The 27,143-nt window shown below is 36.8% G+C and overlaps 1 protein-coding gene across 6 annotated transcripts in view; it reads left to right on the plus strand.

The window, feature by feature from the left end:
- The window catches only part of LOC132843308 (nesprin-2), a 109,625-nt gene extending 84,208 nt beyond the window's left edge, over nt 1-25,417 (plus strand). For all 6 annotated transcript variants that reach the window (XM_060866529.1, XM_060866532.1, XM_060866530.1 and 3 more), the window contains 24 exons: nt 145-292; nt 555-649; nt 1,993-2,224; nt 2,788-2,982; nt 4,573-4,689; nt 5,308-5,463; nt 7,728-7,889; nt 8,721-8,887; nt 10,840-11,002; nt 11,730-11,917; nt 11,999-12,149; nt 13,801-13,983; nt 14,447-14,584; nt 15,372-15,566; nt 16,249-16,486; nt 17,849-17,985; nt 18,537-18,666; nt 19,611-19,816; nt 20,386-20,586; nt 20,842-20,970; nt 21,725-21,916; nt 22,962-23,018; nt 23,277-23,311; nt 24,401-25,417. In XM_060866529.1, coding sequence (XP_060722512.1) covers nt 145-292; nt 555-649; nt 1,993-2,224; nt 2,788-2,982; nt 4,573-4,689; nt 5,308-5,463; nt 7,728-7,889; nt 8,721-8,887; nt 10,840-11,002; nt 11,730-11,917; nt 11,999-12,149; nt 13,801-13,983; nt 14,447-14,584; nt 15,372-15,566; nt 16,249-16,486; nt 17,849-17,985; nt 18,537-18,666; nt 19,611-19,816; nt 20,386-20,586; nt 20,842-20,970; nt 21,725-21,916; nt 22,962-23,018; nt 23,277-23,311; nt 24,401-24,611 — 3,826 coding nt within the window. In that variant the 3' untranslated portion in view covers nt 24,612-25,417. The remainder of the gene's footprint in view (nt 1-144; nt 293-554; nt 650-1,992; nt 2,225-2,787; nt 2,983-4,572; nt 4,690-5,307; nt 5,464-7,727; nt 7,890-8,720; nt 8,888-10,839; nt 11,003-11,729; nt 11,918-11,998; nt 12,150-13,800; nt 13,984-14,446; nt 14,585-15,371; nt 15,567-16,248; nt 16,487-17,848; nt 17,986-18,536; nt 18,667-19,610; nt 19,817-20,385; nt 20,587-20,841; nt 20,971-21,724; nt 21,917-22,961; nt 23,019-23,276; nt 23,312-24,400) is intronic.
- Nucleotides 25,418-27,143: the final 1,726 nt, after the last annotated feature.

A 27,143-nucleotide genomic window follows, 5' to 3' on the forward strand; every position in this document is an offset into this window, starting at 1 on the left:
GGAGTATGAAAACATTTTCCAGACGAATAAATGTAAATCTAATAGCTTTGGTTTTTGCACCCTTTAATTCTGTCAAAACAGAAGTGTGATTTTGTGCTAGCCCTTTCTGTGATGAAGTGTGTGACAGATGTGGTGTTTTTTTAGGGAAATGTATAGCGTGCAGTTGTGTGATCACAGCTTCCAGCAGAAGTGCCAAGCTTGGATGGTTCTACTGGAGAAATTGGAATCCGGGCTCTCCACAGACATATCTGGAAATGAAATTTCTATGAGAGAACAGCTTGCGTTACACCAGGTTAGATGTCTGTTTTTTCTTTTTTCTTCTTCTTCTTCAGGGCACTTTATGCTCACTCACTCACTCGCTGCAGTGTTAGGATGCAAATGGAACGTTTTAACAGATGTCCAGTTTTGACCATGATTACTCCTTGATGTAATATATGTACAGTATAGCTATATCATCATGGCTGTTTGCTAAAATCAGTGAAATTTTAGTGAAAATTCACAGATTAGTGAAATAAAAATTCAAACAGATCCTTTCTGTCATTGTATTTCTACAGAAGCTGAAGATGGAAGTGCTGATTGGCCAGAAGCTCCTGGATGCTGTGGTCAGTGAGGAATTGCAGATTTTGGATAAAAGTCAGGTAGAAGACAGGTGAGATGCAATGAAAGAAAATTTCAGCACAATCCCTCAACCTACTTTATATCTACTAATTTAACCCCTTCAGACCCGGGATTATTTCTGCTTATTTCTATTTTCGGACTACTTAAAGTGACAAAAAGCTTTAATTGGTTATAAATATTTAATTTGAGTCTTTTGTGCAGCAGATTCATTCATCACAATGGACATTTAGTCTAAACTTATAAAGAAGAACACATAAAGAAGAATGTACAGTAGTTTCATCCACTCTCACTCACTCATTTTCTACCGCTTATCCGAACTACCTCGGGTCACGCGGAGCCTGTGCCTATCTCAGGCGTCATCGGGCATCAAGGCAGGATACACCCTGGACGGAGTGCCAACCCATCGCAGGGCACACACACACACACTCTCATTCACTCACGCAATCACACACTACGGACAATTTTCCAGAGATGCCAATCAACCTACCATGCATGTCTTTGGATCGGGGGAGGAAACCGGAGTACCCGGAGGAAACCCCCGAGGCACGGGGAGAACATGCAAACTCCACACACACAAGGCGGAGGCGGGAATCGAACCCCCAACCCTGGAGGTGTGAGACGAACGTGCTAACCACTAAGCCACCGTGCCCCCTAGTTTCATCCAGTAAATAAAAAAAGGCAAAATATAAGTAAAAATTATTTAAAAGAGAGATATGTCACCTAAAACATACAGCATTTGCTAATAAACATGTAACAAACAATAACACCACATAAAATTACAAATTCAGACAGCGACGCAGACATGCAGCAAAATGTTAGTGTGCAACCAAATGAGTGCTGAAGATCAGCCACAACTGGTAAGATTGTCTGCAATAGAGTTTTATATGAAATAGTATAAAAACATCTTACATACATACATACATACATACATACATGTATCCAATGTTCTATTTCTATGCGTTCATTCCTAGCATGACACTATAGATAAATTGTTTTAAAATTGCTTATGATAAATAAAATACTTAATTTTATGAATTACACTTATACTTATGTTATAATGGTTATATCATAGCTGGGACTTATACAAGGCAGCACAAGGCAGTACATCTAATTTTGAATATGTTAGCACTTTTATGTGTTCCTTTTATATGTGTTTTTATTTAACTGAATCAAATGAAAAAAACAAGGAGGTATACTAAGCTAAAATAATTTGACTGATCTAAATTTAGCCCGGAAAGTGTCTTAGTACAGCCTTATGTTAATAAAGGATGTATATCAGTAAGTGTTGTTCACAGGACATGTTATTCACAAACTGTAGAAGCCACACTACTGTAGCACTAAATTAGAGTTCATTTTATTTTTTGTGATGTTCAGGAAAGATCTGATTCTGAAGTTGGCCCAGTTGAAGGAGCAATGGCGGGGAACACTGCGTAGGGTTCAGCAGCGTAGCAGGTGCCTGGAGCAGCAAACTGAACAATGGAGGCTGTATAGAACAGGTCTGAAAAGACTTTGGAGGCTTCTGAAGGACTTAGATCATTTACTGTCACCTGCTGAATTGGCACCATGCAGCTTTCAACAGCTTCAACAATCCATTAAAGACTATGAGGTAAGACTGCACAGGATAATTTTGTAGTGTGTCAGACATAAATCCATATTCAGATAAAGGTTATATGGGTTGAATGAATTTTGGCCCACACTATAGCAATATTATAATATATATATTATAATATATATAATATATGTATATATCTATAATATATACATATATATATATATACATATATATACATATATATATATATATATATATATATATATATATATATATATATATATATATATATATATATATATATTATAATTCCAGAAAGAGTTGGATCAAGTTATCAGAATCTGTGTGACTTTTTATGTCTTTTTATGTTAACTTTAAATGTTACTAACCAAAATATGTGTTTCACACCATCACAGCTGATTGTTCAGGCGGATTTGTCTTTCCCATCTAAAACTGAGGTTTTAAAAAAACACATTCTGTGGGACATTTCATACATATAGATATAATTGAGGTGCCCCCTCTGGATGGCACACGAGACAGCTTTGTTCCCTAAGCCTTGAAAATGAATCAAATTCTCCAGCAGTATTATGCAGTGGTGTCATCTTTGTTTTCCACAGCAAGCTCGGGAGAAGCTGAGTGATGAAGAGGAGCTTTACACCCAGACTGTGCAGTTGTGCAGGCAAATCTTACCCCTGGCAGATATACAGACACAGTCTGATCTGAAAAATGAATCTGGGGCATTGCAGGAAGCCTGGGAGCAAAGGAAAGATCTGCTTGTGAAACGGAAAATTCTCTCTGAAACTGTTATTCAGGTATGTGATCAAATCCCTGTGCACTGGAGCTCATCCTGGAATTTCTGATATTAGATGATTCAGTCATAGGGCCACGGTGGCTTAGTGGTTAGCATGTTCGCCTCACACCTCCAGGGTTCGGGGTTCGATTCCCGCCTCCACCTTGTGTGTGTGGAGTTTGCATGTTCTCCCCGTGCCTCGGGGGTTTCCTCCGGGTACTCCGGTTTCCTCCCCGGTCCAAAGACATGCATGGTAGGTTGATTGGCATCTCTGGAAAATTGTCCATAGTGTGTGATTGCGTGAGTGAATGAGAGTGTGTGTGCATGCCCTGCGATGGGTTGGCACTCCGTCCAGGGTGTATCCTGCCTTGATGCCCGATGACGCCTGAGATAGGCACAGGCTCCCCGTGACCCGAGTAGTTCGGATAAGCGGTAGAAGATGAGTGAGTGAGTGAGTGAGAGATGATTCAGTCATAGAGAAAAATTTAGGGGTAGAAAATGTCTATAGACCATACAGTATATGTTTGATCTGTCAGATGCAGATGTAGATGTATTACAGTCAATGGGTGATCCGTGGTTAAAGCGATTAAAGAAATAAGCCAGGAGAGATGGTCATTAAGGTGATTTTAAGGGGATATAATCCATTCTTTGTTGTCCAGTGGCCAAAGATTGAGGTTGTCTATGGATGGCTTAAGTGTAACGCTTTTATTATTTTTTTTAAACCTGGAGCATTAAATAATGAATTCTTTTACTGTGGTGCATTTATTGGTTTTTACAGCAGCAAATAGAGCTCGACCAATTCAGCTTCTAGCATAGCATGAAATCACTCACATTTCATAAAGATATTTCTAAAGTACACTAAGGGTAAAAAGTAAATTACAGGGTTTTTATCTGCATCATTGCAGTCACTGACTCACTGATTCCTTTGTTCACCAAAATCATAAAATAGTCTATGAGGCTAATTGTTTGCATGGAAGGTTTACTTAGCTGCCACTGACCTACATACTGAGTTTTTCTCCATTTCTCTACTCTTGATCATAAGCAGAGGATAAAATTTGAGCCATAATGTTGCACTGTTTCACTCATGAGCCTGATACATTAGTGGAAATGAGATGCAGACCACTGCTGCAATCCCACATTGTAATTAAGATCATCTACAGTTGGGTGAGATTTGCATAATTTTGCTAAATCTTATCTTTTCATGAATAAAAACACTTTTTTTCCCAAACATTTATTTAAATGTCATTTTCACTCAGACTCACTAAGAGGAAATGCCTGTTGTGCACTAATGAAAAGTGATTATAACCTTATTCTGCTTTTACAGTACATAGTGATATAATGTCCATGTTACTACCATACATATATTTATTTATAGAATTCTACTGATTGTACCCTAAACCTGACATTTGTCATGTCATTTATTTTTGTTATGATCACATATTTCATTTAAGTGGAAATTTTGCTGTTAATTTAAATATGTTGGTTAATTTAAATAAAACACATTTTGATGTTAAACTCTTTCTGATCAATTGGAATCTTTATGCTAAATGGATTTGATAGGCAAATTCACGAGGATTTAAAGAAAATAGAAGTTTCTTCTGCTTTGTTCCAGAATTGGAGTTGCTGTGAAGACGGACTTGCTGATAGTGCACTCCATCTAAGAGAGATTGCTGTCAGACTAAAGCAGCCACCACTGGACAACATAGAGCTTCAGGAGAAGCTCATCAAGGTACTTGGCTTTAACTGGAATAGTGTCTAAATGCATTGGTGCTGAACTGATTTATACAGAGGACACTGTAGACTTGTTCTGGCAGAAAATACTCTGTGTTAAAAAATCATGTTCTCCTCATTAACTAATATTAAAGAAACATTTGCATTTTTTTGCCTGCACACTTCAAAGATTATGATTGAAGGTTTCTAAAACTTAAGTGTGTTAACACTTAATGGCCATTCAGGGGACACTTAAATTGATGGAATCACAGTTTTTAAGTTGATCTTGTCTAATTTTTTAAAGTGATTAAAGGAGCTTTGTCATTATGCAACTTAACAGAAACTCTTTAGCAACCCAAAACATCTTATATAGCTCCAAGAAGTTGAGGAAAGAATCACCTCCCCTACTGGGCTATTATATATTAGTAAGTGTCCCTCCCACCGCCCCTGCCCCCACATTCTACACTTATCCACTCATCCACATTTCCCCCTTTACGCCTCCTTTCCTCCCCCCCCTTATAACCATCAGGCCTTAATCCTGAACGCTAGTGACAAAGTGACAGAGAGAGAGAGGACTAGGCTTAGTGTGCAGCAGTAGCAGGGATTCAACTCAGTGTCGGCTGCTGTGTTAATGCAGGAGGAGGAGAACTCTTTGAAGCTGTGGGCTGGAGGATTGAAGGAGCTGGTCACCATGAAGACAGACATCTCGCAGTATGTGATGCCCACAGATACATTGCTTCTCCATGGACAGGTGGAAGAACTGCACAGCCAGTGGGAAGAACTTTGTCTGAAGGTGAGCGAAAGACAGAGGGAAAACGGAGGAGGTTGAGGTGGTGGGGCAGAGAACTGCTGTGCCGGCACACAATGCACTCGCCGTTAGGGCCTCTGGAAACGAGGGGGGAAAGAATGCACAGCCCTAACATAAGAAAAGGAGGGAAAATATTAAATGGTGCCATGTTTTGTAAATTAGTGTATCACTACAATTTATTTACAGTGCAACTCCAGCAGTGTCTATGTTACTAGTTATTTTATATAAAGTCAGGGTTGGTCTTAAAAGTCTTTAAGTGTTGATTAACGGTTAAGTGTTACTGAAGTTTTGATTTACATAAGGAAATAAAATAAATATTTTCAAGTATTCAAGGTGAAAAAAATCGCAGACCCTTGGGACAAAATGAAGGGGGTTTGTTATATTCCACAGCTGGTCCTTTGTTATTACAAGGAGCAAAAAGGTGAAATAGTGTTTACTGTCATCAAATCCTGCAAAAATATATCCTACTAATGTGTGTGCCTTTAACTGTGCTTCCAAACTCTTTGATTTCTTTTGGGCTCTATTCTTTTAGTATTCATCTTCTGATCTTCTTGACATATCTGCTTTCTTCACATCTGCTTGCCAAATTTCTGACTCCTTTATTTGGTTAGTTTCTCATCTCCCCTGTTGATTGTGCCTTGTTTTGAACTGTTGTCTTTGTACATTTACATTACATTTACATTTTGCACAATACACCCACATACAACATTTAACATTTCAGAAATTGTTTCTTGTAGATAAATTATGCAATAGAGGTTTAAATTCCTCCCTTACCCGTAAGCAGTGTGTATTGTTTTGAGTTTTGAAGCTTGCTGAGAACATAATGTTAAGATTTAATATAGAGAGTAAGCGACTGTCCTGCTGGGCTCTAAAGTTAAATGTCTTAGTTTCTTACCAATGGGGAGAGGTTTAAACAAGCTCTAAATCATTGGCTTGAGTAGTTAACAGTCATGTAGCCTTCTTATTTAGAGATTAGATTTGTATATAAATGTTTTGTTCAGGTTCAGTAAAAGTTAATTGATGTTTATCTTCCCTATTTTAAGAGAGGTGTGTGTGTGTGTGTGTGTGTGTGTGTGTGTGTGTGTGTGTGTGTGTGTGTGTGTGTGTGTGTGTGTGTGTGTGTGTGTTGATAAGATGACAACAGGTTGCAGGTGGACTCAGTCACTGGAATTGAATAGCAGATGGCTAAGCAGGGCTGTGCTCAGGCTGCTATGTCTAGATCTTTTGTGTGATTGAGTGGCAACTCAGATCCTCCTGAGCCAATGAAATCACAATAGATATCTGCCTCTGGGGAATAGTTATCTGCTGGGTTAAATTGTGTAGCCCCAGCTCATGAAATTGCATTAAAAGCCAAAATGATTGAAACAGTGGGTGTAAAATGAGCCTGATGCTTTGACCCTTGGGGAGCTGAAATACTTAGCAGGACACTCCATTAACTAAGCAACCAACCTTTATAAAAATAGAGCTGGTAACTTTTACTTGAATGCCCTTTGTCGCACTCTCATTATAAGTATGTCGGCAGTTAGAGAGCAGACAAAGATACTGCAAATTCGCTCGCCTTCATGTTCCCAGGTGTGAAGTTAATGGAACTTTGTGAACAAGATGCACTTAAGACTCAGTGATATTTGAATGACTTAGGGACTGAGGGAACTGAATTTCTAATGTCCCCTTCTGTGCTAGGGTTCTTGCAGACACTAATAAAGGAGCCCTTATTGTCAGGCAATGCATGAAGCTTTTGGTTCTAACTTGACTTTTATTTATAGCTTAACTGTAAAGCTCACCTATTTCACGCCATGACATGGATGTATTCTGGGGAAAAAGCAAAAAACAAAACTCATATGTAAGGAGTTTTGGGCTTTTAGTAAGAGGTCAGCCTCACATCACTTTTTTCAGAAATACTTCGAAATTTTTGATTGTGTAACACATTTTTTGCAGGGTGCATTTTTGGCCTGGATTTTGGACAAAGAATTTTATTCTTTTTTTTTATATTTTTAAAGGTGTCTTTGTCTGTACGCTTACAGAAGCAGCCCTTATATGTTTTTTTTAAGTCAACAGCATCCATTGAGACTTTACCATGAAGTAGAGGTGATACCTGGGCAAAAATTGTTTTGAGGGACAATGCAAAATAGTTAGAAATTTATATTCACAAATATTTAGAGGACAAGTTCAATGATAATTTATAATTGTTCTTCCTGCTTGTTACACTTGCTGATAATCTCAATTTACACTGAATTTGTCTCTATGTGAAGGTGTCCAAGCGTAAACAAGAGATTGCTGACCATCTGAATGCATGGACCATTTTCAACGACAAACACAAGGAGCTTTGCGAGTGGTTAGCGCAGATGGAGAGAAAGGTTCTGCACAGCGGTGATTACTTCAGCATTGAAGACATGATTGAAAAACTGAAAAAGGTAACACCAAACATCTAGGATGGAGCATTTTTATGCTGTCATTTTGTGACTCTTCTTGTTTGTTTATAAAGAAAGTGACACATGGGTTTGGGGCATCATGAAGCAGGACCAGGTACAGGATGCAGGGAACAGAAATATAAATAGGCTTCTGTCATGTGTATTAAAAAAAGTCTATTACAGGATTGCTAAGCAACCTAAGACCCCATACTGTACAATATGTAATGTCTATGTGTAACGAATTTAAATTTACATCTATTTTCTCACTATTATGTAATTAAATAGAACAGTGTAGGTAGTTAAGTCAAACAACTAAATATGTCAGTTTAAGGTCAGCACTACTACATTCATGTAGTATATGGGACTCTTTTGTTCCTTTACAACACTAAAATCTCTCTCTCATCATCTGTAAGTGTTGCATTATACACAGGACACTCATTAGCACATAGTTTACTGTAGAGGTCATTCACTAGGTTCACAGTGGCCCAGTGATAATCAGAGACCTGAAAGCAGCCATTGTTTTTCCAAGGCGTTGTTATTGGCAACAACCAGTGGATGGCTGATCAAAATGAGCAGGGCCAAATTGAACAAAACAGGTGAAGCCACAAAAGAAAGTGGAAGGGTCAGTGGGAGTCTTTGCTTCTCCAAATTCAAATGAAAGCACCTTAAAATGTTCAGTCTTTTACAAGAGGCCCTGCTGAGAGCCAAACCACAGTTTTGACAGCTGCTATGCTTAGTCCAAGGCTTGTTTGAGATGAATTCATTAACATTAACAAGTAAAACATCCCAGAGTCCTTTGAATACCTTCGGAGCTCACTATTTGTATCTCACTAGGACTGCATGGAGGAGATTAACCTCTTCAGTGAGAATAAGAGCCACCTTAAACGTCTGGGGGAGCAGCTTTTATTAGCCAGCGACCAAGCCAAAGAGGTCAACATCCATTGCATGCTGAAAGATGTCAGTGACCGTTGGCAGCATCTGTTTGACCACATTGAAGCCAGGTGAGCAAACCAGGGTCTCAGTATCTGAAGAGGTGCATTATGTGTCTTATGTATTTCTATAAATAGAACATATATGTCTACTTAATTATACAGATTCCAGCAATTACATGCTAATATTATTAGATAGTTCTAAATTAGATGGTTGTACTAAATAACCTTCAAATGAGGGTGTGAATTACAGGGGATTTGGAAGGCTCTGAAATAAATGTAAGACTTTCACTCACCAACTCATTTTTAAGTAGATTGACTCATGTTTATTCTTTTTTTCACAGGTCATGTTATGAGGTTTAAGTTGCTTATGTAAAGCAGTATACAGAAATCTGGTTATCTGCTAATACTACATGTTATTACAGCCACTAGAAGAGTACAAATAATAACTTGATATCTAAAATGAGCTTCAAAAATTAGTTTACTGAAACACACTAACCCTTGTAAATCTAGCATTTGTAACATAAAAAGGAACTTTTTGGCCTATTTAATTTGTCTTATTATATGTAATTGTGTCTTTATACATTGTAGAAAAGTAACCAAGTGAGCTTTTACACAAATATTGAAAATTTGTCATTGTGCCCCAGAGCTTATTGTATTTTTTAGAAACAGAAAAAGGAGAACTATCTTTGGCAATATAGTTTTCTACTGAGGTCTTTTCCTTCTGTGAATCACTTCATCAATGTACTCAGACATGAGCGTAACATGGACAGTCAGACAGATGGTGCTAGCAGTGGAGGCAGGGAGATTTAGCTAACATTTACTAGTGTTGGCTTTGCCATATGGCTCGCCTGGATATTGCAGTCACTCCAGGGCCCATGTGATGCCCCATTATTATTTATGTGTGTGTCTATGTGTGTATTTCTATGAGGTGGGCAGGGGGTGAGAGTACGAAACATGTCATGTCATATTAGCTATGTGACACAATGGGGTCAGGTGAGTATATACTCAGCTGTGCAGCAGGCCCTGTTCACAAGAACATGCTGTCAATTCTGCTCTCAATGGATTTGGATTGTTCCATTGAAATTCACTTTGTATAATCCTGTGAAGCACAAAGCAGCTGTCAACCGCCAGCATAGAAACTGGGTGTCCATTTTAGAGCACCATTTCCGGTTAAATTTAAATACAAGCATAAGACTGACAGGATTTTATTTGCAGCTTCTCATGATGTATCAGTTCTCTTAGTATTGTGTAAAAGATATGCAAAATATCAACAATGTAAAAAAATGGTTGTAGTTGTAACTATTTAATTTATTAATGCATTTTGAGCTACACTGCATGCATGAAAGTTGTTTTCAATATGAGTATGAGGAAGATGATGATGATGAAGTTTAATATTATATTTTATAACAGCAATATTATCACCACCGCCATTCTTCTTCTTCTTCTTCTTCTTCTTCTTCTTCTTCTTCTTCTTCTTCTTCTTCTTCCAGTTTAATTGCTTTAAATTCATACAAAATTCCACTCATATCCGCTTTACCGTTTTCCATTATATTTGATAGTTAAACAATGTGCTTCTTCAGCTAAAAATGCTTCTTGACACTTTATAATTAGGTTATAATACAGCATGATTCCTGATCCAACTTTTGAACTGCAGTCTTAGTGCGCTCTGTGTCTGAAGTGAGGGTAACTATGGTTACTTGTTTTGAGTGAGCATATTGGTGGTAGTGCATCGCCATGTTGCCATGGTGCCTTTTGAGAGACAAGCAGGCACCTTGGCCTGTGTAAAGGAGATGAAAGCCTTTCTGAGGACAATGATGAGAAAACGCAAGTGGACGTGCTCTCAAATGCAAAACCTTTTACAGAAAACCTGGGTTGTACGGACAAATTTTTGTGTAAAAACATGATGCAAGTTAGCAGAATTTCAGTGCTCAGTGCAGTGGAGTCTGTTTGTGGTGTATGAGAGAATGCAGCTGATTGCACATGCATTTGTGTTACATCTGCCCCCTTATATCTGTTTTCAGAGTGAACAAGCTGAAAGAGACTCAGGCTGCTGTGCAGCAACTAGATAAAAACATGAGTAACCTGCGGAGCTGGCTGTCCCGCATCGAGGCAGAGCTGACTATGCCTGTACTCTACAATATCTGCAATGGGGACGAGATTCAGAAGAGACTGGAAGAGCAGCAGGCAAGTAACTAGATTATTTAGCTTTTAAGACCAGTCACCAGAAGCGACAGTAAATTATTAATCTTTTATTATCTGCACAAAAGAAGAGTTAATATTGAAATTGTGCACCCAGAACTCACAAGACACAATAACTTATAGATTCTTTAGGCACATTTACCAAAGTGTGATGAAAGTTATAATCGCATCATGAAATAAATGTTTTTGATCATGTACATAAAATAGGATAAGATAAGATAGGATAAGATAAGATAAGATAGAACTTTATATCTTTAAAATTTCTTTTAATCTCGAAAGAAATTATTTTGTCAGAGACTGCTTTAGAGTACATAAGAGATATAAATGAAATAAATATGACAAAAATGTATATATATATCTATATATACAAAATTTACAAAAACGTGCTTGAGATATGATATTGCACGTGATATTTCACATGGTACGATATTAACGTAAATATTGTAGATTGGGATAGTGCACATAATAATACAGTGATACAGTCAGTGTTCATTGTGTCAGCTCTGCTCCTTACTGATAGGTAACATAATGGCCATTTGTAGGAACATAGATATACATAAATATACATATGAATGTACAAAAATACATACAGAAACTCTTACATGTCATTTGAGGGCAGAATCTTTCAGTTTTTCTAATAGCTTAGTGTTTTTTGGCACTGTTAGTAGCAAACAGTCATGTGCCTTTAATACCAATACATCTGTGTGTTCAGGAGCTGCAGCAGGACATTGAGCAGCACACCGAGGGCATAACATCTGTACTGACATTATGTGACATCCTACTACATGATGAAGATGCCTGCAGCAACAACACTGAAAACGATTCCATCCAGCAGACCACTCACAGTCTGGACCAGCGCTGGAGAAGCATCTGCTCCATGTCCTTAGAGAGGAAGATAAGGTACAGCCTAGACCTGTGGGCATAGTATAATAACATGGACAATGTTATATGATAAACATATAATATCGTCTAACTTTTCAGGATTGAGGAGACATGGAGAATGTGGTGCAAGTTTCAGGATGATTACTCACAATTTGAAGACTGGTTAAACTTAGCTGAGCACACTGCTGCTGAACCTAAGTCATCTGATGTTCTTTACACCGTGGCTAAAGAGGAGCTCAAAAGATATGAGGTAAGATTTAGCTCTAAGATGCTGATTATGACATATTTGAGGCATTTTACAGTGCCATACTACAGGCCAAAACACATAGTGTAATGTAGAGTGTAATTTAGAAGTAGGACCGAAGTGTGCACTTTATTGGGGATTATTACATCCAAGAATCATTATCCAAGTGCATTTGTGGATTCAAAACACAGGCAGGTAGACATAAACAAAGACTTTTTCTTCTTCTACTTGTTATAAATACTGTATATAACTGAACACAGAGCAGATTAACACAGTCAGGAAATAAACCAATGACAAGATAAGACTAGAAGAGTAAACAATGTTTAATATTTAAAAGTATATTGAGGAATAAAGTAGCTTAGAATGAGAATAAGATATTACACCAAAGGGGAAGAAAAGAAAAGGGAAAAAAATAAAATAAATAATAAAAAAAAATCAGAGCAATGCTTCCATGACATACACATATATAATAAACAACACGCATAATAATGCCCATGAAATACACTTTAATAAAATTATTACTCCTCATTTATAATCATAACAACAAATCCAGCAGAATTGCTTAATACATGTTATATAATAACAATGCGTAATTATTTCATTGTTAATAACTCAAGACTGAGCCGAACAAAAAATTCAAATGGTATGTAAATACTATGTATAAATGTGATGCTTATGGAAAACCAGTGGTTTATAAGTAGTAGAGGTTTACAGGGCTCACCAAGTGTTATTATTAAAAACAGCAATAGCGCGGTCGACTTTTCAAAACTGAATTCGAAGGAATGCGTACGTTACTGACGCATAACTGTGCGTCTCAGTCGGTCTTTCTCACAGAAACAAAGAGACCTGTACACAGGACGCTTCACATAATCTAATACTAATAATAAACAGTTTTGTTTATTTCAAGGTGTCATTTAAAAATCATGTATTTGTTGATGTGGTGAAGTTATTCAACTTATAACTTATAATTGAATGTATAATCAGTTTCTGTTTTCTAATAACAAAAATAACAAGCTATTTTTTAGTTCATTTATACATTACAGAGTAACACATGTAAATTTTAATTGTCGGATTTCATATTGTGGACCATTCACAAGACAAATTAGCTCTGTGTCTCTACCTAAAAATAGCTTGTTATTTTTGTTATTGGAAAACAGAAACCGATTATAAATTCAATTATAAGTTATAAGTTGAATAACTTCACCACATCAACAAATACATGATTTTTAAATGACACCTTGAAATAAACAAAACTGTTTATTATTAGTATTAGATTATGTGAAGCGTCCTGTGTACAGATTTAAGCTGAATGACACACTCCAATGCACTCAGCTTTGTGTCGAGACACAACATGTATGGTTCTACATGGATTATCTTCATATGTGGTATTGTATTCCAGAAGAACACAGGCAAAGAAAGGCAGTTTTCTTGAATCTGAGGTCAAGTTTATACAAGTAACAAAGGGCAATATTATGAGCTCCATTGGAATGTAATCAGTCATCATGCCTTTCAAGCAAAAAAGGCATATTGTGTTTGTCATCAATGAAACCAAGACACATGACATTATATTGAAAGCATATTGAACTGAGAATACTGCTAGATATTCCTCTTTCTGGTAAATATTGAATGGTTTGATGTCGTGCCTAATTTTTCTCAGGCTTTACAGAGAGAGGTACTTGAAAAGCTGGTCCAACTAGAAATGATTAATAGCCAATATCGCCGGCTAGCCCGGGAGAACCGCACTGACTCAGCTAACAGACTGCGGACCATGGTGCACCAGGGCAACCAGCGATGGGACGCTTTGCATCAGAGAGTGGCAGCCATTCTGCGCAGACTGAGGGTGAGTCCAACACATAGTATTCATTTTTCTAGTTGACCTCATTTATTAGTATTAAGCATGTAAATAATGATCAATATATTATAAGTAGGGTTATAGCTTTTTGCACAAATCCCCCTATCCTTTCTTAATTCTCTTAATTCTCGTGCCTCAATAATACTATAATACTTCGTATAATAGTAAAAGTCAAACACTTTAATAAAACATTACTTATAAAAATATTTTGCCAGTAGATTATTATACATATTGAACATTACATAATAACAGAATAATATTCACTGTTATTACACACATATATAATAAATAAAACATTATCTTTTACAATTTTCAGCTAAAAAAGGATGAGGAATTTCAGAGAGATAGAGGTCTAACTGCTAAAAAATACGAATTAGAGGTCATGGATTACTATTAACCTGAGGTCTGCGTTTAACAATTGAAAGATTCTCAACTATCTGTCTCCCTGCAGCACTTTACAGCTCAGAGAGAGGATTTTGAGGGGACACGGAAAAGCCTGCTGGTCTGGCTGACTGAGATGGACTTGCAACTTACTAATGTGGAGCACTTGTCAGAGACCGACATCGAACACAAACTGAAAAAGCTCAAAGTAAATGTAAACTTCTATTACATTACAATCGGTTATAGATTATAGATCATTTTTGGTGCATTTTTGGTGACTGATATCCCTGAGTGAGATTTGTTGAAATCTTTAAGAAAGAGTTGCTTAGGACATCAGTAGACTCAGTGGACTAGTTCTTACTAGTTAGAAATTATAAATATATATAATAATATTTATATTTAGCCTAAATGTAGAATACAAATAAATTTAAATTGAATAATAATAAATTCTAGGCTTGTCTAGTGTTATTAATACACAGAATTGACCACAATCATTTATTAGTATGGTGTGGTGCCTCCATTTATACAATACAGCGTTAATTAATCTTGGTATACTTGGTATAACAAGTATACAAGTCCCATACATTGGCCAAAAGGATTTCCACTTTTAGAAAATTGATCTCGGTCACTAAATGTTGCTACAGAAGGACTCATTCTTCCTGACTCACTCTTCCAAAACATACCAAAGTGGCTCAGTAATATTTAGATCTGGTGACTGTTCAGGTCTTGAGAGATGTTTAATTATCCCTTCTTGTTCATCAAATGACTCCAACACCATTTCATCGGTCTTACTGTGTGTATTGGTGCAACGTGTTTCAGTTTCATTGTCAGTTTCAAAAAGCAGTTAAATGTTTTTGGCTTCCTAAATGAGTTGTAAGAATCCTCTGTATGTAACTGCATGTGTAATACTTCCTTGATGGGACAACCCAAATGTGCGTGAGCAGCATTTTATTCACATACAGTACCTGTGCTCCTCTCTCTGTCCATGTATAAAGGGTCTCAAGAAGAAGATAACTCAGAACACAGATAAGATTGACACTCTGATTGTTTTCGGCGAGGGGCTGATTCAGAGGAGTGCTCCACTGGATGCTGTACTTATAGAGGATGAGCTTGAGGAACTGCATTCCTACTGCCAGGAAGTGTTTAGCCGCGTGGGCTGCTTCCACCAGCGCCTCACCAGCCCTCAGCCTGTATGCTACTTTATTCTCTTCATCTGCATTTCACTCTCTGCCCTACACATTACACAGATATGTGCTTATATATTCTATTAATTACTTATTAACTGTTTGAAAGGGTGTTAGTTTATGAATAATTCACTGTGACCGCTGGTGGTTGGCATAAACCATCCTGATATAAGATGCATTTCATGCTCGCAGTGTGTGCAGAGTGTATTCAAGCATTCATCTCTAAAAATCTGACACAAAACTAATCACATTTAAGAATGATTAGTATATTAATTACTATAATTCATATAAAAAAATAAATACATATATACGCACTAGAATACACTTTATTATGGATAGCTCGAGTTAGCGGACAGTTCTGCAGGCAGAAACACTTTGTTGCTGAGAAGTCAAAAGAAAATAAACAAACTGGTTCAAACTTATAGGATACAGTGGGCACAATCTGAATTTGTGCCCATTGTAGCATCAGATTCCTGTTCTTGGCACCAACATACATGCAATTGTCAAAGTCACTAAGACTTTTTTTTTACAATTCTGGTGGTGAACATTAGGTGAAGCTCTTGTCCTGTACCAGCATGATTTCACTGCAGCCACATGATTGATAAGTAGTTGTTTGAAAATGCAGGTGTTCCCAATAAAGTGGTCATCACTCACATTCTTTCCCTTTCTTCATTGTCACAAACTCAAGCTCTGTACCAGTGAGAGCACTGCAGGGTTGGAAGATTCTGATGTAGCCGAACCAAGTCAAGACACATCCATTGGCCAGTCCTCCATGTCCCTCCTGGTCCCTCCACAGGAACGATCAGGCTGCGAGACACCACTTAGTGTCGACTCCATCCCCCTGGAGTGGGACCACACTGGAGATGTGGGTGGTTCCTCGTCACATGAGGAGGATGATGATGCAAGTTTCTTTAGCTGCCTCTCAGGTAATTACTGATTATTATCTGTGCGATGGGCTAGAATTTGTGGGGTCCATGAAGAAGACTTTATTATTGCCACACATACATTACAGCCCAGTGGAATTCTTGTCGTCACATATCACAGCTTTGGAAGATCGGGTCAGAGCGTAGGGGAATCTTTAATACAGCACCCCTGGAACAGATAGGGGTTAACAGTCTTGCTCAGGGGCCCAATAGTAGCAGCTTGGCAGTGCTGGGGCTTGAACCCTGACCTTTTGATCAACTTAACCACTTGAGCCCATAAAAGACAACTGCTCAGTTTGACCTTGTCATAACTTGTCTATCAGTTTGGATAAAAGCACAAATCAGAACAAAGTATTTCATGCATTATTTCATGAATAATAATGCATGTCATTTTAATGTACATACATCAAGCAGAACCAAATAATTACTCATGGTGGAGAAAAAGGTGCAACCTAAGTCTCATAATTCCACTGCAGTTAACCTTTTCAAAAACCATTCTGATTTCTGTCACTGAAGTGGTAATTTTCTGTTGTCAGCTGCACCATAGTCAGCATGTATGCTGAGAACAAAATGTCAAATCAAACATTTTACATTTATAGCCAATCATTTTTTATATGATAAGGAAATGCTACTTCATTTCCTCAGGTAAGGAGATCACAGGGAGCTCTGAGGCCTTTGTAAACTCCACAATGCAGTCACTTCCAGTGAGCTCATGTAGGAATCAGCCATCTCCAGAAGTGTGACTTTAGCTGGGCATGCTGCACTCTCCCACATTTCATCTTCCATCACTTTCCTATCGCTTAATCTCATTGCCTTCTGTACAATTCCTATATTACTAAACCACGTGTATGAATAGATTGCGCACACAGGGCATCTAAAGACCTCTAAAGCTCTTTGTGTACACCTTCTAGCCCTCTGCTCCCTTTGTCTTTCTCTCTGTGTCTTGTGAATGAAAAAACTTCTTCCTATCCTCCCCCTGGCCCAGCTGGCTCTGTGCTCAGCGCATGAAAGCTTTAACTGAGTGTAGAGAGGGGGAACTAAGAGCCCATCTTGCCCACAAGAGAGAGAGGAGGAGGGGGCACGGAGAGGTTAGACTCCTCACTCTCAATCCACCCACAGTCTCTCCTAGTCCACAGCTGCTGCATGGCAAAAATTCTGATAGGCATGCCATGATAACGCTGATGATACTGACACATTTTCACCTTAGGAATGAAGAGGCAGTGCACCATCAAAGCATCACAACATGTCCACATGCTGCTGATTATGCACTGATCTAATGGTAATTTCTCTCTCTCTCTCTCTCTCTCTCTCTCTCTCTCTCTCTCTCTCTCTCTCTCTCTCTCTCTCTCTCTCTCTCTCTCTCAGTCCCAGGACAAGATGTGGAAGCTCACAGCTGGCACTCACAGGCTATTCCAGTTACAGTCACCTATACCATTCCTGATACAAAAGAACACACACCGGATCTTCCTCAACATGAAAGTACACCTTATAAACAAGGCTATGTGAGTACACACATGTAATAAGTATAATAAATCCAAGTCAGTTTATGAAAAATACCTTTTGTAGGTAAGTAGCTTAACTGTGAGAGAAATCTAACCTTACACTGAGGCACTTAACTATATATAAACAATTCCTATATCAATAACATTATTAACTTTGATTATCTCATTGAAATGACACGTGTCGTGGGTTGAGATATATTAGGCAGCAAGTGAACAGACATTTATCAAAGTATTGGAAGCAGGAACAATGGGCAAGTATAACCATCTGAGCTGTCTCTGTATTTTACTGCCTGTCTTTCTGAAAAGTAAAATAAGTACTGACAAGTGTTTATAGCCCATTCAAATAGAATCAGATGCAACTGTGGCTGTGCATGTGGCTGCGGTTTCAGGTTTTTTTTTTTTTTATAAATATATATTAGATTATTGAAATCTTTAGTATTCAAAACCAGTTGCAGTTGTTTTAGAGGTCCTTGTATGGAACTAAACTGTATCTGTTTTTCCTGCTGACACTGTTTACATTAATGTCCAATTTTTCCAATGATGGTCGATAGGTTCAGCTCATGTCTGAGTCCAGCAGCAGCATTAAGAATGTGAAGAAGGTCTCAATCATCCTGGATGATGGTAAACAACAGGAGGACCATGGAGGCCTCACTAGCCTTTCAGCTGCAGAGAAACAGTCAAGTAAATAACCTTTAGTATTGTATTCATCACATGCACACAAGTACCCCGGTAGTAGTTTGTATCATTATTTATATTATGTATGTATGTATATTTTATGTATATTTTAGTTTATACATATCCAGGAACATATTTGAGTATTACACTATACCATGAAGTATAGAATCTGAGACTGTAAGCATTTTCCAAGATATGGTAGAGAGTAGTTATATTCACCAAATAAAAGGAGATGAAAACTTTTAAGTATTTATCAGTACATAAGCATGCACTATACAATTCTTACACCTCTGTGAAAGAAGATATCAGCATGTTAAGTCTAACATAGGAAATGTGTCTAAATGTTGCTATAAATAATCAATTGGTAACACTTTCGGTGCTCTGAGAACAACATGGCACAACATACACATAATCCCTAATTGACATAATGATGTGAACCTACATAAACATTTAGAAATGTTTATTCTGACAGATATCGTTTTTGAACATTTTGGTATCAGAATAAACTATTAGAATATTAGAATAAATCACTATACATTTTCATTTAATATTATATCAGGTGTCAGTAAGGCTACAATATGTCAGGTAGACCTGTGAACGCTACTCTTATGGAGTCAATACAGTTTATATAATAAACAACATCAGTTAGAATTTATGACAGTTGCCAAAGTAGCGTGTTATGTATTTGTTTAATATCAATTTTAATGTAATTAGTTTTGTTATTTTTTTATTTACTTCCATATGTAATTACACTGCTATTATATGTGTTCTGCACATGTCGATCCCTATATGTGCAACACACTCATTTCACAAACAGATTGTCAACGGTATTTGGCACTTAAATTCATTGCAAATGGAAAACATCGATGTAATACTTCACACAGTCCCAGTCTGTGATTTATGCACCCCTCAGTCGCCATGATTATGCTTCCTTATCCTGTGTTCTGCAGGAGTGATCGAGCGCTGGGAGCTCCTCCAGGCGCAGGCAGTCAGAGAGGAGCAATGCTACAGCAAAGACCAGAAACAGCTGACGTCTGACCTGAACGACATCACTTCCTGGCTGGGCCAGGTCATTCCTGAGCTAGAGAAATTCCAAAACGAGGAGACGGCATGTATTAGTGTGCTGATCATGGAGGCCAGGGTCAAACAGCTGAAGGTCTGAGCTCATGAACGCTATGGATAATTAAATGATATGCAAGATGGTCTTAACTGTTTTATTCACTATTCTCTATAAAATGTGCATGTGATAGTTCTCATAATGACCTTATATAATAGGTAACTGGCAGGTTAAAGTGTTTATTTTCATTTTGTACTCTTTAGTATTAGAGTCAAAATAAAGTGCCAGCTTGATTACATAAAGACAAGATTTCTCAGTTTATACATATCCAGGAACATATTTGAGTTAAATTTATTAAATTATTACATTAATGTTGTTTATTCCATCTTAGGGGTAATATATGTGCACACTTAAATCAATTTAATTGTTAATTGTTGTTGTCTCTTTATGACCACATCTGTTATTATGAACACATCTGTTATTAGTGTACTAATATTAATGTACAGTGATATAATCAAAATGAAAATATGAAAAATTACAGTAGTGAACTCAGATGCAGTACTCCTCCTCATGCCATCTCATTTTTATATTAAAGTATTTCCAGCACTTGATAAAATATATGTAACAATGGCCCATTTCATCACTCTACTCTACTCTGCATCTTACAGGACATGCAGAAGACTTTCGCACGCTATAAAACGCTCATGCTGAGTCTGAACCTGGGTGGGAGGGAGCTGCAGTGTGAAACAGGTCCAGAGGTGCAGCAGCTAAAGGAAGACTTCTGCAGCATGAACCGAAGCTGGGCCGAGGCCTGTGTGAGTCTGGAGGAGTGGGAAGACAATCTGCGAAGGTCCTTCATGCATTGCCAGGTGAGAGGCCTAAATAAACGGGTGTGTGTAGTCATTTCGCTTTTCTTTCTCTACCTCCTTTTAAACGTATGCACTCATGCAGTCTTGTCCTTTACTTCTTGTTTCCTTCTACTTGATATCGCAAGCAGTTTGAACTTGCGATAGTGCAGAACAGTTTATTGTTGTGCCACTCAGGAGTCTTTATATATTTAAGTTCCATGATTTAGACATTCAGAAGATGTTCACCTAGGACATATAATTTTTGCTGTCTTATAGGAGTTCCATGAGACGTTGCACTCTCTCTTGCTGTGGCTGGCCCATGCAGAAAGCAGAAGATTCACTGTTAACATCAATGATCCGTCTGTACAGCTATCCATGCTGCATGAACACAGAGCTGTACTGATGGTGAGACTGAGAGCCGTTCTGACTTAAACCCTACATGAGCATTAACTTATGTAATTGTTGGGATGAAATGTATGAAGATCTATCCAGTAGCATTAATAGTGGAATATATTACCTCACTAATGCTGAGTAGAGGTAAAAACAGTCCCCTAGGTAATTTCTGGAATATGCGTAATATAATATACTTTAGTATTAGAGATTTTGAAGTCATCAGTGACCCAAAACAGCTCTGTTAAAATGAATACTGTGTGTCTAATTTTTTTTATGAGCACTAAGCACAGACGAACAAGGCTGTAAATAATGATTTAAAATTTATACTTGATTTAAAAAATAACTACGTCTCTAAGACTTTTGAGAGGATAATGTTACCATGGATGAATATATATATATATATATATATATATATATATATATATATATATATATATATATATATATATATATATATATATGTGTGTGTATATAGCAGAATATATATACACAAAACTAATTTAAAAAATCTTTCAACAATATAATAACAGTACACAAGGAGCCAAATACATTATATCTATGTAACTTAGACACAAACATTCAAAGCAAGAGTTTATAAGTAATCTATAAAGCATACCAAGTTTAAAACATTACTAAATGTACTAAGTATTAAAACGCAAAGAAAGATTTGCTTTTATTTGGACAAATTATTGGGAATCACCATTTTCTTGATGTTCAGTAATAAATGGCATGTGCTAATGAGCTGTTCTGCACCCCCTGGTGGTAGGGTCTGGAAGAGGAGCTGAATGCCAGGCGGAGGAGAGTGTCATCTTTGCAGGAGATCACCACTGAGCTGCTTCCTGAATCAGGGCCAGAGGACGACTTTGAGGCCACAGAGAAGCTCCACGTCATCCGTAACAAATTACAGCTGTTGCTGCGTCAGGTCAAGCAGGACCTCCAAACTGTTCAAGAGCGCTTGGTAAGAACAAATTAGACTGATTTAAAATAGCTGCTACATTAGGGACTTGAAGTTATATCAAAAGTAAATGCTGCCCTATTAAGGAGGCTAACTGCATATTGAAACTGGAGTTTAAATCCTAGTAGCTAGATTACTATAAATGTGGCTGTTATGTTAGTGGTCTGAATCAGAATGAATAATAAGGACACATATGAACGGGGTTATGATGAAACGTGGAGCTGGTTTTAGACTAACATTTAACACACTGTCTTCTACTCAAAAGAAGCATTACACTGATCAAATAATTAATGAACTGATGTTTGCTGGAAAACGTACAGCTAAATAAAATTTCCAGAACAGGGTTTGACTCTTTTTTTATATTATTAGTTTTTTTTTGTTTTTTTTTAGTGTTTTGTGATTTATTATACGATAGAGAAAGCTCAAAGAGCCAAAAGAGGAGATGTGCTGTCTGTTATTAACATTATCCAACAAATACTGGATGAACAATTTGAACAAATCTACTTCAATCTATAGCCAGTGCTGTTACATGAAGATTTCCTTTATATTGGTCAAGAAAGTTTACAGAATGATTTTAAACTCATATGTTATTGTGTGTTCAAACACTGCAAAATGAATTAGTCTTTGCATCCTGATAACATTTGTTGTAACAGTTGAATCATTTTTTCATTCATCAACGTGATGAATCATTTCACTTGCTGTGGGACAGGGAATACATGAACAAACTAAATTTACATAAGCTCCAAATATTATTATCACTTAATAATAATCCAGTTTCTCAAAGAGCATCACAAAGTTAGTCATATAAAAAGAGTGTTAAACTTGGTGCTAACTAAAGTGATCTTACAAGCTGTATAAGTTACTAACATTAAAAACAGTGCTACATATTTAAGTGTTAATAAAAATTGAAGTAAAGATTTATACTGTATTTGGGAAAAAAATAGTCCTCTCTCGGCCTGAAGAAAGCTATACAGAGAATCATAACTGAATTGTACAACAACATTAATGCTATGAAAATAATTAATATTTTAACTTGTCTCTGCTACAGGACTCCCCTGAGGCACTGGCTCTGGGCAAAGGACAAGATCCTGATTCGTCATCTGAGGTAAGGAACTAGCAGGAACTGTAACCACTTCCTAAAATGCAGAAACATTTTCAATAACCCCTAAAATACTTATTATTGTCTTAGTAATCTGCAATGAATCCAATATGAAAATGGATTTATTTACAAGTTTGAAAATAGAGGTTGTTAACTTTGAGAGTTTAAGGTGTTAAGCAAGTAAATGGTGGATATTTAAGCGTGTGTGTGTGTGTGTGTGTGTGTGTGTGTGTGTGTGTGTGTGTGTGTGTTGTGTGCTTGTAGGAGCAAACAGCCAGCAGAACATCCGGTGCCACCAGGTACTGTAGAGCTTATTTTTATTGAGTGTATTACATTCAAAGTAAAAGGCTTGTATCTCAGCTCTGGAGGACGTTTGGGCAAAACTAAGTGCACTATTGTGTTACTCCCGACATTCCTAACACATGGTACGAATTTGGTGTAAATTGGGGAAAGGTGAATTTTTCAACACAAAAAAACACAAAGGAACCATTACCATTTTTTGGGGCAAAAAATTTACGTCCTTAGATCTTCACATTGTGCATTAGGGAGGTCAAGACTAAGACAATAGTGTAATTATTTTTGTCCTATCAATCTCCAAAACTAAGATATAGTATACTTACAATACTATAACATATAGTAAGCCTGTAACCTGGTGAACCAGTCTTAATGTATTCATCGATAGACTTGAAAGCACTTTTGTATGTCGCTCTGGATAAGGACGTCTGCCAAATGCTGTAAATGTAAATATAAATATTGTGCTATGCTATACTGTATTTTGTTATACTTTATCTGATAGGACAAAACTAATTACACTGTTTGTCCTGACCTCCCTAACTCATGATAGGAATGAGTAAATCTAAGAATACAGAATTTTTAATTTCTAATTTTTAATTTAATTTTTTTAAGACTGGGATTTATTTTTGGGATTTTTTCATATTTTTGGGATTGAAAAATGACTGTCAGATCGGCACCAAATTCATAATGTGCATTTGTGATGTCAAGTCTAATGCAGTTAGTTAGTGCAATTAGTTTTATTCTATCATGCTCTAAAACTGAGCAATAGGATTATTGTATAGCACATTAAGGGTTAATAGAATGAATAGTTATATTAAATAAAATTTGCATTATTTAATGCAGTAAAAAATAGTAGTTTCACATTAAAAAAGTAACACACTATTGTATAGCATAGCAGTTAACAGTCTATAGTATAATAGGTTACATCAATACAAAATACTTTACTGCAGTATAGCGGATAATATATGCTTCAGTCCATGTTATACTATGCAATGAAATAATGTAGTATATACTAATAATTGTAGTTCCATCTCCCTGGCCACTGATTGTCAAGAGGACAAAAATGTGTCTTAATGAGATTCTTTTTGTTCCAGGATGCAAAACAGAGACACATCCCCACCCCGGTCCTTCTTCTATCGGGTCCTGCGAGCTGCCTTCCCGCTTCACATCCTCTTCCTCCTGCTGCTGGTTTTCGCTTGCCTGGTACCACTGTCTGAAGAAGACTACAGCTGTAGTCTGTCAAACAACTTTGCTAGATCATTCTATCCCATGTTACGCTACACTAATGGACCTCCCCCAACCTAATACACACACATAATACACACACAAATACTGACCAACTGGTTTACTTCCAAAGGTGACTCACAAACTCTACAAGCACTCGGTGTGGGAGAGCATAATGCTACTGTCCAAAATGTTTTAATTATTGTATTTATAAAAGTGATTTTATTCTATTTATTCCCTAAGAAAAGCCATACTACTGAGATAAAAAAAAACTCCAAAAGTCTTTTACTAAAGTGATAATGGAAAGATTAAGCACATAAATCATCCTAAAAGAACCTTGTTAATACACTGGCTTCCAATCATGTTTCAGTGTTTCGAGGTTCACTCAAAGGAGATTTAACCATACATCATTTCGATCATTTGGGGTTTTTTCCCCCAACATAAACATGGATCATTTTGATAGCTAGAGAGAGACTGGTGTTTGATGATACCATGTTTGAGTGTGTAGTTGTGTGTGGCTTATTGCCAAAACTGTATGTTATAATGTGATACCCATTCTCCTCATTTGTGTGTATTTTGTTACAGAATCTCTAGATTTTCTTTCTTTGTTTTTTTTTTTTACTTTATTAAGTCATGAAATGCTATAAAAGCTATAAATTGTATATTTTTTTGCTCCAAGCCTTATTTTTTTCCATTTCATTGATCATAAATAGACAGTTGATAATTAAGAGCATTGACTTCATTGTAACAAGTGTGGACTTTATACATGTGTACTGCAATTCATTTCTAAACTTCTGAGGTTCTTGTTTTTTTCCTCCTATTTTTAATAAATATTATATTGTGCAACCAAAATGTAATGGGAAATCTTTTATGCCAATCTGTAGTCAACCCCAGAATAACTGGTACCATACATAATAGACAAGATAATGGGCAACAGACTGTGAATTATTAGCCATATAAAGATTATTAATAACACACACGCACAGACACACACACACACACACACACACACACACACACACACACACACACACACACTAACCTACCTTACCTGAACAGTGCATTCTTTGTTGTTGTTCTTGTTGCTTAAGTCATTTAAAAATATAACGTAATATATCATGTATGGCCACAATAATTCTGTGCACACACACACACACACACAAACATTCACACGCAGACAAAACAAAACAAAGCTATTGTTAAACAGTTTCTAAATGGATGTAAATGGTTACTGTAAATGTATGGACTCTCAGTATGTTGTGCAGATTAATGCTGAATTTTTACACACACACACACACACACCCCAGTATAATACAGTAGAATAGATTGATACAGCCTGCATTACAACAGTATAGCAGATACAATATTCATAACTCCATCCATGTATCCATTGAAAATGTATATAATTGTGCGTCCGAAACCTGCATATTTCGGCTGCATTGGAAAAAATGTTCGGATATTAGCGTTGGAGAAAAGTAGACTATCGTGTTAGTCTCGACCTCCCTAACACGTAGGTAGGAATTTGGTCTAAATCTTAGAACACTGAATCAATTTCGTGAATGTGTTCTGTCCTCTCAACCTATAATCTATATACTAAAAAATTAACATATATTGAGCTTTGCTATACTATACTATATTTGACTTTAAGTTTTCTATACGTCAAATCTGGAGCATGATAAAATAAATCTAATTGCTGTACTGTGTTCCTCTCTTGGTTAAAATTTTAGAATGCTGAATTTTCAACACAAAAACACAGTCTAACCCCTTACAATTTTGGAGGGTGAAAAATTCAACTGTCTCAGACCTTCAGGAGTGTAATTAATTTTGTCCTATTGAATCAATCAATCCCTGAAATTGGGATATAGTAAACTATAACAGAACAATACATGCTATGCTATTTTTTAGTGCTGTGTTTGACTATATATCAATTTTAGACAAGACTAATTACACTACTGTTTTCATCTTGACATCCCAATGGCATGGTACAAATTTGGTTAAAATTGGAGATCGGTAAATTTTTCACCCCCCCCAAAAAAACACAAAGGCTAACCCCTTAACATTTCTGGGGTGAAAAAACATTCCCAGATCTTCACCAAATTTGAAAGATGCATTAGAGAGGAAATAAAATGAAACAGTAAGGTTCGATAGAATGAATAGGTGTATTAGATCAAATTTTCTGATTATAGTAATAATACAGTAATAATAGTAATAATAAAGTACAGTATGGCATATGGTCTTATATGGTCTAGCAGTTAAGATTGATATTGTATAGTAAAATAGATTCATTCTAAAAAAGAAAATAATTTACTACAGTGTAGCAGATACTATAGGCATATTTCCATTGAAGTTATAGTATATTATATTACATTACTGCTTAGTATAAGTTGTAGTCTGTCTCCATGCCTACTGATTGTCAAGAGGACAAAAATGGGATTCGTTTTATTCCAGGAGGCAGAACAGTGATTCATTCTTTCTGAAGTCTTTCTTCTATCGTTTTCTGAGAGCTGCCTTCCTGCTCTACCTCCTCTTTCTCCTGCTGCTGGTTCTCGCGTGCCTGGTACCACTGTTTAAAGAAGACTTTAGCGGTACCCTATCTAAGATTCACACAAATAC

This window comes from Tachysurus vachellii, chromosome 3 (assembly GCF_030014155.1).
Source record: "Tachysurus vachellii isolate PV-2020 chromosome 3, HZAU_Pvac_v1, whole genome shotgun sequence".
Taxonomy (NCBI): Eukaryota; Metazoa; Chordata; class Actinopteri; order Siluriformes; family Bagridae; genus Tachysurus; species Tachysurus vachellii.